This window comes from Fusarium graminearum, chromosome 2 (assembly GCF_000240135.3).
Source record: "Fusarium graminearum PH-1 chromosome 2, whole genome shotgun sequence".
Classification (NCBI taxonomy): domain Eukaryota; kingdom Fungi; phylum Ascomycota; class Sordariomycetes; order Hypocreales; family Nectriaceae; genus Fusarium; species Fusarium graminearum.
In genome coordinates, this window is record NC_026475.1 from 2,238,656 (window position 1) to 2,251,934 (window position 13,279).

Genomic DNA, 13,279 nt, shown 5'->3' on the forward strand with positions numbered 1-13,279 from the left:
CGTTTGCAGTGCGACACGCACATGGTTTGTGGCGGACTTGTGACGGTGACCTGGGATATGTTAAATTGGTAGGTCGGACATATGTCGTACCTTGTGCCCATCACACCGAGAGCTTGAGTAGGTGATATCATGTCAGCTGCGACGCTTCGTTGAAAGCCCATTCCACCATGGTCATTGACGACTTGTTCCCTCTTTTGGTTCCGATCCTAGACGCGTAGAATAGGAGACTCGTGTCCGAGCTCACGGTATGAAGTCAGTCTGATATGGCCGATATGCATGTCTGGCTTGTTGAACAAATCATGAAGAATTCTAGAGCTCTCCCTCCGATCCTGCAATTGTGGAATTGGGCGAGGGTTCCATGCTGAAAATCATTGTTTGGTGGAGGTCCGAGGAAGTCCTTCCACTGTTCTGGAACCTGGGAGCTACGGCAGTGCACTGAACAACGCTAAAGGCCCTGTCAGACATTGGTCGAGAAGCCCGGACGGTCCAGTTTACAAGACCTTGGCAGTTGCCATTGAGGTCCGGCCGGGCTGCCTTTTCGTTCTCCTCCCTTGTCGCACCTGTTGGAAACGGTGGACTCCCACCCCCTGTACTATTAATTACACCCCTTTCTCCATGGTACTTGGGCTTTCCGTCCCCTGTGCAGCTGGTACTCAACAGCCCGCGAACTGTTCATCCTGTTTCCACCGGCGTACTCGCATGTGTAAGGTACATTCACTCCAACTCTTGTCTGCACGGAGCACTTGACACTCTATTGATCTGATCAGTCTCACTGAGGTTATCCTTGTCAACCATGATCTATCGTTCATAAAGGGGCTGAAGTACACAATAAACTCTACTACTGTATGATACCATAGCTGTGTGGAACTCAAGCTAGAAATGTTAGTTTAAGACGTAGTCATTTTGCAATTCATGCATACCTCGTAGAGAATCCTCTTGCCCTTGTACTTAACATCATATCAAAGGAATCAACATCCTCATGCAGCGTGCCTAATAATGCGAACCTGCCATAAAATAATACTCGCCTGTTGTATCTCCCGTCACCATTCCTCTTTACGCCTAGTTCCGCCAGTCTCCACACCCTCCTTCCCCTTGTGCCTGGCACACCCCACCTCTCATCCCTTCCTTCCTTCATCTTTGCCCTGGGGCGCCCTGTCAATCTAATCCCCCCTTCATCGTGGTCACCAATTTCTCATCTTGCCTGTTACCTTAAGAAGAAAAACCTGAGGACTTGTTTGCTTTGTTGGTTCCATTGGCTCAAACATCTCGTCCCTAAACGGTTTTCTCCTCCGTCTTTCGACTATTCGCCAACCTCGTTCATCCATTCTTTCACTTCCTACCTTTCGTTAACTTGTTCTTTCGTTATTCGAGTCGAGTCGAGCCGTACCCCGGACTTGATATCAAATCAAATCGCCTACCAGGAAGTTTTACGTTTGATAATCCCTCTCGGACTCGCACCCGGTGACTACGACCTCCCTTGAGATCCGCAAACCGCACCAAACCAAACCGAATAGGGCCTGTTGGACTCACCATAGCCTCGAGCACTTAGCGGAAAACTCGCTCCGCTTGTTCTGCTTTGTTCATTCTACTCCCCAAGTCTGAGACAGAGACTCCTTTCTTTATCTACCAGACTTGCCTCATTCTTTTCCATTTCTGGACTCAACGCCCGATCTACTCTTGTTTGGTCACCACTCGGTTACCTGCTTTTCATCTTTCCCACAAGAGTATCTCGTCCTGCTGTTACCCGTCTCCGGCCCGCAACAAACTTTCGCATCTCACAACCACACTGGCTCACGAAGCTTTTGATCGACGACAAATCGAACGACCAACAATACGAAACGGCCGAGTACGAATAATTGTGGCTCCGTGTGACTATCGAGTCAACAGACCCTCAACACGTTTCGACATCTGCAAGCAGATATCCAGTTCCCAACTTGCTTCGGCGGCTTGACTAGCTTAGTATCCCAGCAGGTACGAATTTGTCCCATTGTTCTGTATTTGGAGCCGGTATCCAGTTGTAGCCATATCCCACAATTACACTCTTACAATCAAATTGGTTGGCGAAGAGGACCAAGCGAAATTTATCCTTCATAAACCCCCCGTCTCCGAAACGATACAGCTCGCAATAGAACAACAAGCTAATTAAAACAGTGCTCGAAGCAAGATTGGTCAGTTGCCAATCTAATTCGGCCTCTGTTGATGGTGATGAAATAAGAGCATCTACAACACATTCCCAACGATATCATCAGACCGAGGCAAAATAACATTTCACCCTCGGATTTTCACAATGAATCGATTTAGGGCCAAGAAGAAGGGCAAGGATGAGCTCGATGCTCCTCGGCCTTCGATCGAGTCTGAGTCTTCCAGCCCCTTCAGGATGTTTGGCAAAAAGAAGGCTCCTGAAGAGGAGCCCAAGAAAGAACTTGATCTTGCAACAGCCCTCCCTTCAACTGACGACTTTCGAACAAGTCTTCTAATGACTAATCTTTCAGCAAGATTCTCTATGCTTCGAGAACAAGATGACCCCAATACCAAGCTCGGTAAAGCCAGCGACGATAGTGTTTTGTTTCCCAACAGACAATCGAGAATGATGGACTTTGGTTTTGCTGCTGGATTGGGGGACATCGCCGAGGTTGAATCTGTGAAAGCCCCGTTTGCGCGCTCATCAGTACTATCAAACGATGATACCTCTTCGCTGAACGGAAGCGTCATGGGCCGCTCGAAGCCTATCGAAGGAAACAACCTATTCGGAGGCCGACAAAAAGTCTACAAAATCGGCGCTGGAGGAAACAAGGGAGCTATGAGTGGCCGTGTACTCTATGGCGATGATGTAGCCCAGTCTGCTTTCCAAAAGTGGCGGCAATCAGAGAAGGACAGACAGTCATTTGATGACTTGCAACAAAGCGAGTCGCTCGAGTCCGAGATTGAAAGACCAGAATCTCCATCTCAGACTGACTACAATCACAAGAGGGAAACCAACTCAACAACATCCTCCGGCCCATATGCAGCTCGAGACTCGACAGCCGCTACGTCTGTCAGTTCTTCTCAAAAAGACAGGGAGTCTTTCGCAAACACATTCCGTACTACCAGCCCGACTCCAATGGCTCCTCCAACGGTGGAAAGAACTGTGACGCGAACCCGCCGACTGTACGAGCAAAGCCTGAACCAGGACCAACAAGACCATCAAACATCAGCACTCTCGAGATTTGACACCTTGTCGAAGCGAACTATTGGAAGCCGAACACCCGATCTGACACCTCCTGTTCCATCTCCGTCCAGCGCAACGTTTGGTGATCGTTTCATCACTCGATCAGTATTAGGAAAGGCTAGTGCCCCTAACCTAAGATCTTTCAGCCCCCCATCCGAGTCGGTGAACAAGTTCCCCAACATGGACCAGAAGGCCTTTGGTGCTACACCTCCTCTTAGTCCCCCTATCAGTGAAACCGGAGAAGTCCAGCCACTCGACAGAAACATGATTCTTAGCAGGAACAACAGCCAGTATGACGAGTCAAGATTTGCCCAAAGGCAAGTCCAAATGCAGCGAGGCCGCGAGACCCCCACCACAGGGTTCCGTAACGATTCAAACCCTTCGTTATCGGGACCTCGTTCTCGTTCTCCCTCTGTCCAACGTCCAACTGCGGAGAAGAGCGATTCTGGATCTTTCCCTACCGTCCAAGAAGAGTCCCAGTCTTCGACCTTCTTCAACGACGACGACGAGGATGAGATGCGCAGCCCCAATATTATCACCCCTCAACTTAATGTTGAGAAACCAGCGGACATTGAGCACCCCGCTTTGAGACACTCTGCGATGCCGACGCCGCTGATCATTAGTGATGGTCCTGGAGATATAACATCTGCCAAAGTAAACGACTTGCCCCATGATTCTCCTACACTGGGACCCACGTCTGGGGGATTGAGCGGCATGGTAAGGCAGCATCTGCGATCAGACAGCAACGCCTCATCGATCTATGGAAGCATGCCCAATGATGCTGATTTGTCCTCCCGGTTCCCTCCTGAGAGACCCGATGCACACGCTTTTGAGCCCAAGACAATGGACTCTAATGCTTGGGAGTCGATTGAGAGAGACCTGGCTATGTCGATAGACGGCAGTGTGACTAGCCCCACCAGATCTTCCGGCCTTGTGGAAGCGCAAATCATGTCTTCACCTGAGCCTGTGCAAGAATTCAAGCAAGACACTCGCCCACAGCAGCAGGATGAGACAGACGAATTCGCCCGTCATCTTGCCGACGGGGCACGACGTGTGAGGGAGAGATTGACCTCGTTCGTGGAGTCTGACAGTGGTGCCACTGTACCGGAAGCTCCGCTGTCTGAGCTACCCCCTCCTCCACGCCCGAACGCGTTGGGCATTCTGAAGTCCAAGCCCAGCATTGGCTCCATGGAGAGAGGTCAAGGAGATAGGGAGGCTGTCAACCAGTCAAAGACCAAGAAGTTGCTTGGTCTTCGAGGCTCATCACCGGCCTCAGCTAAGGTTTCTCCCACTCGCGATACTTTCGACGACAGAATGCCACAATCTCCCGAGGGAATGAACGATGCCGACACGCCTAGAGATTCCGAAGAGAAGGAAGGCGTTCACGCTGGGCTCAAGGCTTTCCGTCAAGCCCGCAGAGATCTCCAGAGGATGAAGGAGCTCGAGCTTCAGCAGCGACGCCAGGGTCCACAGAGCCCTCCTACAAGCAGAGATAGGGCTCAAACTGCCACTTCATCGCGAGCACCATCCCAGGAACGCAGCAGACCACCCCCGGTCTCGTACAATCGTATGCCAAGTGAGGAAGCCGGAGCCAATGGTGGCTCACGTGCCGGTTCTCGTGCTGGCTCTCGTTCTGGATCCAGAGCACCTTCTGAGCGCGACCGAAGCGGTTCTGAAGCAAGCAACGGAGGACGCTCAGGAAGCCGGCCACCTCGTGTCAGGGCGGGATCAAGTGCTCGCGACGATTACCAGGGACCCCTAGGATCCCCAGTTGGAGTCAACGGAAAACCTCGACAAGGGCCCATGGTTAGATCGCCAATGATGCCAGGACAAGAAATGCGACGATCGCCACACCCTCAATCTCAACAGCCCTATCCCGTGAATGCATCTTCTGGGCGCTTCGGCCGCTCTGAGAACAGCCTGCACATCCATCCTGCACATGGATACGATCTTGGTCAACCGTCGCCAATCTCGCCCGGTGCCCCATCCCCCAAGGGTTTCGCTGGCCATGGTCCTGGTTCACAAAGACCGTATGGTCCTGGCGGCATGATGCGAAACCGAGATATGTCGGAACCTTCGATCAAATCTTCAGGCTCGCCAATGGGTTATCCTCGATCTGGACCTGCTCCCCTCAATGGCGGCACAGTTTCTACCCCTAACCTTCACGGCAACGTGGGTGCCCCTCCGCTACCTCCTATCAACCCTCGACGCAAGAACACAGGAGTTGCACTTGGCGATGCTACGATGAACGCTCACCACCTCCCTTCGAGCCCCGGTATTCCAATCGACCAACGTGGCCTCCGCGGTGAAGAAGAGGAAGGTATTGGACACTACCGCCAGAGACTACGCAAAGCCACTAGTGAGGCCAATGTGAACGCTCGAGCGAGATCGATGCTCCAAAATCCTGCACCGCCGATGGTTCCCCCGCCTATGCCTCCTAGCACGAGCAACAACGCGCTTCCCGGTGGCATGATCTAGCGGTCCCAAGATACCGCTACCAAAACCTTTGATTCTTTTAATTCATATTTTGCCCACAACGATGGGTTCACGACGAAGATACCTTACGGCCACTTTCCTTTTCTACTTTTCTTTTCACCTTAAACTTAATCCTATCGCCTCTGGAGACACAGCAAAGCGCTGAACCATGGGGCTTTCGACATTTGCTTGTATTTTAAGGGTAAAGACCTTTTGTCACCCGGACGTTTCGGTTTGGGAGGGACTTTTAACTAGATGTTGGACGGATAGTGCGAATCTAGTCTAGTATTCAGGCGCAATTGGGAGCATGGCTGGTCAGGGAATCAAGCAGGCCTTTGATTCATGAAACTGGCGGCAGGGAGGGTGCGAAGGGAAACCATGTCTGGAAGCAGAATGAAAAGGAATAAGCTGACATGCATTCAACAGGTTGGGAGAGGTGTTTGGTTTTTTGTACGTATAGGATTGGAAGCTAGCTGGCAGCCAAAAGGCGCAACGAGAATACCAAGTCAATTGACAGCATATTGAACCAAGACGAGTTGTCAGGATTGAGAATGTGACATGGGCGAGCGGGTAGCAGAAAAGATAGCCTCCTAAATCATGGGTTACAAAAATAAACAGCTTAAGAAGTGTAGTCTAAGTAGCATAAGCTGGCCTACTAATTTCGCCTCTTATGTTTCTAGTGACTAATTATTCCGACACCCTAAGGCATAAAATACTGTGGATTGGTCTCTTGGCCATGCAGTGGACTTTGCATCTCCATGAAAGGGCCGACGTTGAGGTTCTGAAGCGTTGAGGTAATAGGGAAAATCCCGGGACAAAGGAAAAAGTACTCGGCCTTTCGGAGAAGGCCGGCGGGACGCATTGTCCAGCCCATGAAACAAGGGTTCTTTTCAAGGGTTCAACAGGTGGCGATGTAGCAATGAGGTTGGAATTGTCTACATGTGATTGGAGCGTTTCGATTCCACTCACGACTTCTTGCTTTGGATCCATTCGTCCATGGATGTTAATCACTCAAGTAATAGAGAAAACTAACAAGACATCAAAGCGGCGGATAGCAAAAAGAGACGCCGAGAGAAGTGGATTATATCCGGGTCACGTTGGAACAAGTTTGGGAAGAAAGTGAGAAGCCCTGTTATTAGGTATTCTTGTCTGCGATCCTGAAGAGAAAAGAAGAAGTCCCTCTTAAAAGAGACCACGGGTATCGATATGTTGTACACTTAGAAAATAATCCGTTTTGAATCCGTTCCTCCCCCAGACAAGCCTCCTCCAAAGCTAGCACGATTGAAACGCCCTGGTTGCAGAACAAAAAAAGACCACCGACGTCATTTCCTTGCTTCCTTTGTGCGCCTCGCAAGAGATGGAAAAGCACATTGTAAACTTAACAAAGACCTGAAACGAGACCAGTGTTGCTGATACTGGAATGCCGAAGAAGGGTATCAATCAAGTCGAAGAAGTAAAGGGTGAATGTGACGACTGTGTCATTGTTGAAGAGGGTAGAGAGAAGGAGATGCGCCGTCGTTAAAAGTCGTCATGTCTCATCTGAGAAAGGGTGTGTCGAGACTCTCATCTCGTGGGCATTGCAACCTCTGGGGTAGAGTTCAGAGGAGTAGGGGAAAAGGAGTGGGATAGGTGATGTTGTCGCCGTCTTGACTGGGCATTTAGCAGAGAGGGCAGTTGTTGCACTGCTTGTGGCCACAGGCGGTGCAGGTGGTGCTGATGACAATCATGCCTCCACACTGGCAGCAGTACTCGTAGGCAGGCATAGTGGTGATGTAGTTGGTTTTGGTTTTTGGTGTTGTTGTTTTAGTTGTGGTGTAAGTTGGAAGGATTGTTTGGATGTTGAAGCTGGTGATGAGAAGAAGAGGAACAAAAGCTCGAGCAGATGGAGGGAAAGAGAGGAATATAAATAGTCAGAGATGGAAGGAGACGAGAGAGAAGGGGCAAGGCGAGGCAGGACAAGGCAACCGGAAAGCCACACCCCCAAAGGTAAGGAAGGTATCTACCGTAGAGAAGGAAGGACCCTCGGAGGTGTTGATCGGAAGTCCGGATGGGGCATAAAAAGACGGGAAGGAGATCCACAAAAAGTGGTAGCAATTTTATTTCTCTCTGCTTCTCTTGGCTCGGGGATTTACAAGTCAAGAGAAAGAAGTGGTTTTCTGACTTACACGCTTTGTGCTGTAGGCTAGGGAGTCTGTAGTTTAATGCGCTAGACAAGGCAAGGCAAGGCAACCCTTAGACTAAGATCCAAGGTTTCCCTGGCGTTGCATGTACCACATGCATTGCATGTGCCGTTGGAGTGGGTGTGGGTGGGTGGCTAGTGGGTGGTGAATGCTGGTCTTGTTACTGGTCAGAGATGAAAGGGTAGGACATATACTTTTTACAGTACGATATTAATCAATCAGTTGAGTCTTGGTCCATTGGAGGGGCTTTTATTGCTGGTATGTTTATCTTGTCGCCTCGTGTAACTACCGACGATCGTTGAAAGGCGCTCTCAACAATATCAATTCCTTGTCCTTTCTCGCCTCATTATTTTTCTCAAATATTCCTGCGGCTCATACCTAGGCTAATTTGACTACAAGACCCTGGCGTCACAAGCTAAGGGTAACCCCCATGTTGACTCACTTCCACAATACGTCATGGTTGCAATGACGATGGTTGAGCGAGATTGAACAAGAAAGAGACGAAGAAAAAAAAAGAGTAGTGAGACATTGTATTGACCAACCAAATGTATGTTGATCCATGCCACGACATTCAAGCGCTTAAATCAACAAGCAAAGATCTCCTTGTCCTGTCCACTCAAGACCCCCGTCCATCATCTCCCAGACGAGGCTAGCAAAGGACAAACCTAACCCCCAACCTTTGTCTCTCTATGTCGCTTACAGAGTCTTGTAACATTTCAGCTTTTCACTTCCCATCTCGTTCTACTGCATCCGAAAACCGTACATGTGCATATTATATTGACACACGCCAGAGAGACCACACACGTCCGACATCCGAAAGATATACATCCGGTCCGACAATTGTCACGATGACGGCGATGAGGATCAAAACTCAGGACTGCGCTGCGCCTCTCTTCTTGTAGCTGACAAGATCGTCGTGGCCCCAGATCACAAAGATCATCACCCTCTTGTAAGCTTCGTTTGCGGGGTAAAAGACACTTGAGTCCCAAACGGCAGTGCAGTTTCCGCTACAGAATCACAGAAATCAACTACAGACAAGCCATATTCTCTTGTCCTGTCCTATTCGTTCAATCGTGATATGGATGCAACCCGTCTCTTACAGTCTGGACTCATCCTCAGTTAATACCTACATCTCCAGATATTAGCGGCGAGCGGGATGACGCATTCCTGTCGGTAATTTGGGAAGCAGAGCAAAGGCAAAGCAACGAATCGGATACCATGCTTGACTCTCTGGTGTCGTCTCTTTTCTAGGGTCCTGCCCCCGCGCTATGTCGCGCCACTCCGGGGGGGCCCCATGCAATGCAAGGATCCCATCCGACCCCCGGACCAGAGGCTATTATGAAACAGTATGGGGTAAACTTTTTGACATTCGATATCTCTCACCTGTCACCGTTGAGTATTCGTCCTACGAAAAGAGAGACATTGAGATTGTAATGGTTCGGTTGCCATCAGCGGCAAAGAGAATCAGCCCGCTAAAAAGAGGCATTTACTACTTTTGGATAACGAAGGTTTGTCGACGGGCGTTTCACATGTCGTCGTACGTTAGTCCTGGCTTACACGTGGAGGTCAGTTGCGATGTCACTGGTGGGTTCGTAAGGCTCTGTGTTGATGATCGACATGAAGCTATCGTCAGATTTGTTACCCATAGAACGAATTTATTAACATCACAGATACAATTTCTAGATTATAACAATTCATTCGATATCATGTAAATCTCATTATAATGACAGCTTTAAAGATATTTAGCGATTTAAATCAAGGTTAGATCTTTTCTCAAGCACCATATACAAGCAAAGTCATTCCATTCAGTATATCAGCTATAATCTCCTTATCGTTGAACACCAGTGATAAGTCGCATCTTCATTTACGGTGCGATAGCCTCATTTCTATATATTCGTCGAATTCCCGATTCATAACGTCAATCCCTCAACTCCAAGCTAATATGTTCACATCCGTCGTATCATCCCAAGAAATCCACCTAGCGCCATCCATGTCCTTTCTTTCCATCCCATTGCCATCCCATTCCACCCATGCTTTACGGGAATCTGAAGAGCTGACCGCTGCCACCAGTATCGCGATTGGGGTCGAAGTAGAGCGACGGCGGCTGTCGATTGATCGGCTGCAGCGGAATCATGTCTTGAGCCTGGTACTGCTGCTGCTGATACACGATGTTGTTGCCAGCCCGAGCTGGCGCGACTTGAGCTTTGCTCAGTAAGTTTCCCAGCACGCCGTTGTGGTTCTGCAGCATTTGGAATTGCTCCTCCATTTTTGCGGCTGCTGTGAGTATGGACTTGGAAGCTTCTTCGACAGATGCGTAGCTGTCAGTCTGCATACCTGCCTCGCGGTATACGATGCGCTGTTGCGAGTGTTGAAACGTGGCGACGTTGCGTTCAGGCGAGAGAAATGCTTGGTTTAATCCCAGGTTTGCTCGCTTGTTACTGGGTTCGGCAGAGTCTTTTGGGGCAGGTCGCTTCAATCCAGCGGTGGCAGCAAGACCGTTTTCGTCTTCATTCGACTTTCGAATCGTGCTCGCTGCATCTTCACCGCGAAGTCCTGGCTCAGCCTTGACTCGAGGCTCTTGCTGAGTGTTTGCCGACATTGTCGACTTGGGCGCAGACGCTGCTTCGGGAGAAACCTCGAGTTGCTTGTTTACCCATGCATCAAGACCGCGAGTTGCCACTTCTTTGAGGAAAGTGGGATTGCTGACGCCATAATGGTCGTGAATTGCCAGAACAGCGACCATATAGTCAAGCTTTGGGCGATGTTGAGGTTCGGCAAGCTCACACCAACCAAGAAACTTCTTGTAAACGACGACTTCTGACCACTTGCTCCCTCTCAAAACATGACCCCTGATGAGACCTTTGACCTTGGCGTAGAGTTCGGGAAACTTCTTGGCGTCGGGGTGAATGTACTTGATAGCCTCATCCTGTCGGGCGCGGATAGCTTCAGGATCTGGTTTGCCGCGAGTGTTACCGGACTTTGAAACCTTGGTGGGAGTAGGTGTCGCCTCCTCAGGCGCGACCTCGGGAGTGTCTTTTTCAGCTGACATGATTGCAGCGATGGTCCTGTTGATTGATGATGATGAGAGAAGGAAAAGAAAAGAGGAAGAGGAACGGGATCAAAGGTGGTTATTTATACCCAGGGGATGAGATCGACTATGATTCACTGACCTTGAACCGGAGACGGATATTCCTAAGTCTCCTAAAGGAAGCAAAGAACGTAGTAACGAGCAAGAAAAATGACGAGATTAGAGACGAGGAAAGTAAGGGTTAGAAGAAGGAAAGATTGGATTGTCTCGATAGTAGCTCGCGAAGGCATGCTAATTTGTACTGGTGAAGATGTGGTTGTGCGATGTGGTGGAGGATAAATTGTGATAGTTGCTAAGCCTCACACACAGACCAATTCCTCACCTCAGCTAGTGTGTGCGTTCTATGCTCTCGATGTTGCCTGGCTGATGTTGCTACGAGTCTTCGAATCTCTCTGCCCCTCCAAGCGGCATCAGGGCCAGAATCTCTCGTCGGGGTCACCACCGAGCAGCTAATCCGCGCAGCATTTTCCTAAGGATCTCACTTAATCCGTACCTAAGCCCACAATAAAGGCATAAAGTAACTAAGCATCATCATGATCTTTAGGATATTTGGGTCCACCGTGAGGTCCGAGACGGGCATTTTGGGGTCATTGAGGGGATAGATCGTGCCGGGAATTGCTTGACTCGATCTATTAGAAATACACCACATCTGCCTTTCTGTTCAGCCTACATTGCATGTATACGATCTAGTACAGGCCATCTGTCTATGTGTTGAAGAGTCGATTCAACCGTCTTGTAGGAGTGGCTGTACTCTCCTGGGCTGACAGACATACGTTGCAAAAGGCAGGAGTCACTATTTTCAGCTTTGCACTTCAAATGAACAAGATCTATTGCTAACTTTCAATACTTTCAAGCGAATCTCAATGTTGTCTAGACAATGTCATCTTCATGGTTATGTACAGCCACGAGTGTCGTTGGGGGAGATTGTGGCACGTGAGGCTGTGGCGTGGAGGTCTGGTGTGGAAACGATATGGTCTTCTCAGGACGCACTCGGAAGAACCATCAAGTTTACTCTTTTTTCACACTCGCGTTACTCATAGTCTACGCGTGACGTGTGGGACATTTATGCCCGTGCATTCAATCAATACTTTTCGCGTCTCGTGACAGTACTAACGAACGCCCCTATCACGACAAACAGAAGCACCAAGTTATCCTCACCACTGGTCTTTTCACCTTTATTCCTATCATAGCATTCACATGAAATATCACTGATGCATTATTACAGTAGATTTGAGTGTCATTCCATTGCATTGAGTGATGATCGCTGTGGGTATAATAAAGCAAAGTCTAAAATCGACAAGAGCAAAAGCAGAAGGGTATCGTTCAAACAAACGCAAAAATATTGTTTGGCTCTCTGCCCCCATCAGTCAACCTGGCCATGAAACACGACATTTGAAGCTTGTCGACAGCATCCTGCAGCTGCTGGATCTTTGCGTCCTTGCGCTGATTCATCCACCACACTCTGGGCCCCACGCTGTATCGGACCGTGACGAGCAAGTGCTTGATCTTGTACTCGTGCCCCTCGAGTTCTGCGAGAGCATCATAGGCTTGCTGTCTTCTCTGTTTGAGATATTGTGCGTGGTTGTCGTAGTAGAGAGTGATTGCGTTCGTCATCTTCTCTACTGCCACCTTTGACTTGCGTTGTGTCTTGTCGAGGGCTTCAGTGCTACCTCGGATATCCTTAGCATCCATGACTCCGAACTCTTCTCGCTTCAACTTGATGTTAGTGAGGATCTTATCGTGGGTTTGTTTCAAGTGGTGGCGGGACTTGAAGCTAGAGGGGATAGTGACTCCCATGGCTAGAGTATCGTCTCCAGTGGTATTTCCAGATGAAAAGTGGTATTCATGGGAAAAGCTGGCAGAGGGAGACATGTTAAATATGTGTAAAGTAATGACTAGATAGTATGATGTAGATGATGTAGTTTCGAATAAGACAGTGTAGAGTCTGGTTATAGCAGTTCTGAAGGTATATTGTGTGTTGAGATAGAAGACGTGAAGCAAAGACTTGACAGATATGTTTGTTTAGATGGGAAGTTGGAATTCTGAAAACCAGGGAGAGTCGCGTTCTCTTATAGACGAGAGATGAATAAGGTTCTAGGGTAGTGATTGTGTTCCTGAGATTAAGTTCTTCATAATTACATTTAAAGATTTGTGCTTCAGGTTGTAATGTTTGTTTTGATTCTGCTATCCAGGCTACCGCGAACTTAGGAAATTACTTCCTGTGGGTTGAGTCATCCAACGTTTATATTGCGGGCTGCCCAGATGACGCGAGTGTTGCCTCTGAGTAGGGAATACAAATGATCGAATGCTGAGAAAAGACTTGTTGGG

The 13,279-nt window shown here is 49.0% G+C and overlaps 4 protein-coding genes across 4 annotated transcripts; 1 reads left to right on the plus strand and 3 right to left on the minus strand.

Moving 5' to 3' along the window:
* Window positions 1–2,287: 2,287 nt before the first annotated feature.
* Window positions 2,288–5,686, plus strand: FGSG_08325 (uncharacterized protein; the record flags this gene model as incomplete). Its single annotated transcript, XM_011322162.1, has 1 exon — window positions 2,288–5,686. One exon carries the CDS (start codon window positions 2,288–2,290, stop codon window positions 5,684–5,686), a length of 3,399 nt encoding a protein of 1,132 aa, XP_011320464.1.
* Window positions 5,687–6,792: 1,106 nt separating this feature from the next.
* Window positions 6,793–7,536, minus strand: FGSG_13392 (uncharacterized protein). The gene has a single exon (XM_011322163.1). It carries the CDS (start codon window positions 7,444–7,446, stop codon window positions 7,342–7,344), a length of 105 nt encoding a protein of 34 aa, XP_011320465.1. The 5' UTR covers window positions 7,447–7,536; the 3' UTR covers window positions 6,793–7,341.
* A 2,362-nt stretch (window positions 7,537–9,898) lies between these two features.
* FGSG_08324 (uncharacterized protein) lies at window positions 9,899–10,912 on the minus strand (the record flags this gene model as incomplete). The annotated part of the gene is made up of 1 exon (XM_011322164.1): window positions 9,899–10,912. The coding sequence occupies one exon, from the start codon at window positions 10,910–10,912 to the stop codon at window positions 9,899–9,901; it is 1,014 nt and encodes a 337-aa protein (XP_011320466.1).
* A 1,362-nt stretch (window positions 10,913–12,274) lies between these two features.
* On the minus strand, window positions 12,275–12,748 carry FGSG_08323 (uncharacterized protein; the record flags this gene model as incomplete). Its single annotated transcript, XM_011322165.1, has 1 exon — window positions 12,275–12,748. One exon carries the CDS (start codon window positions 12,746–12,748, stop codon window positions 12,275–12,277), a length of 474 nt encoding a protein of 157 aa, XP_011320467.1.
* Between the last annotated feature and the right edge of the window lie 531 nt (window positions 12,749–13,279).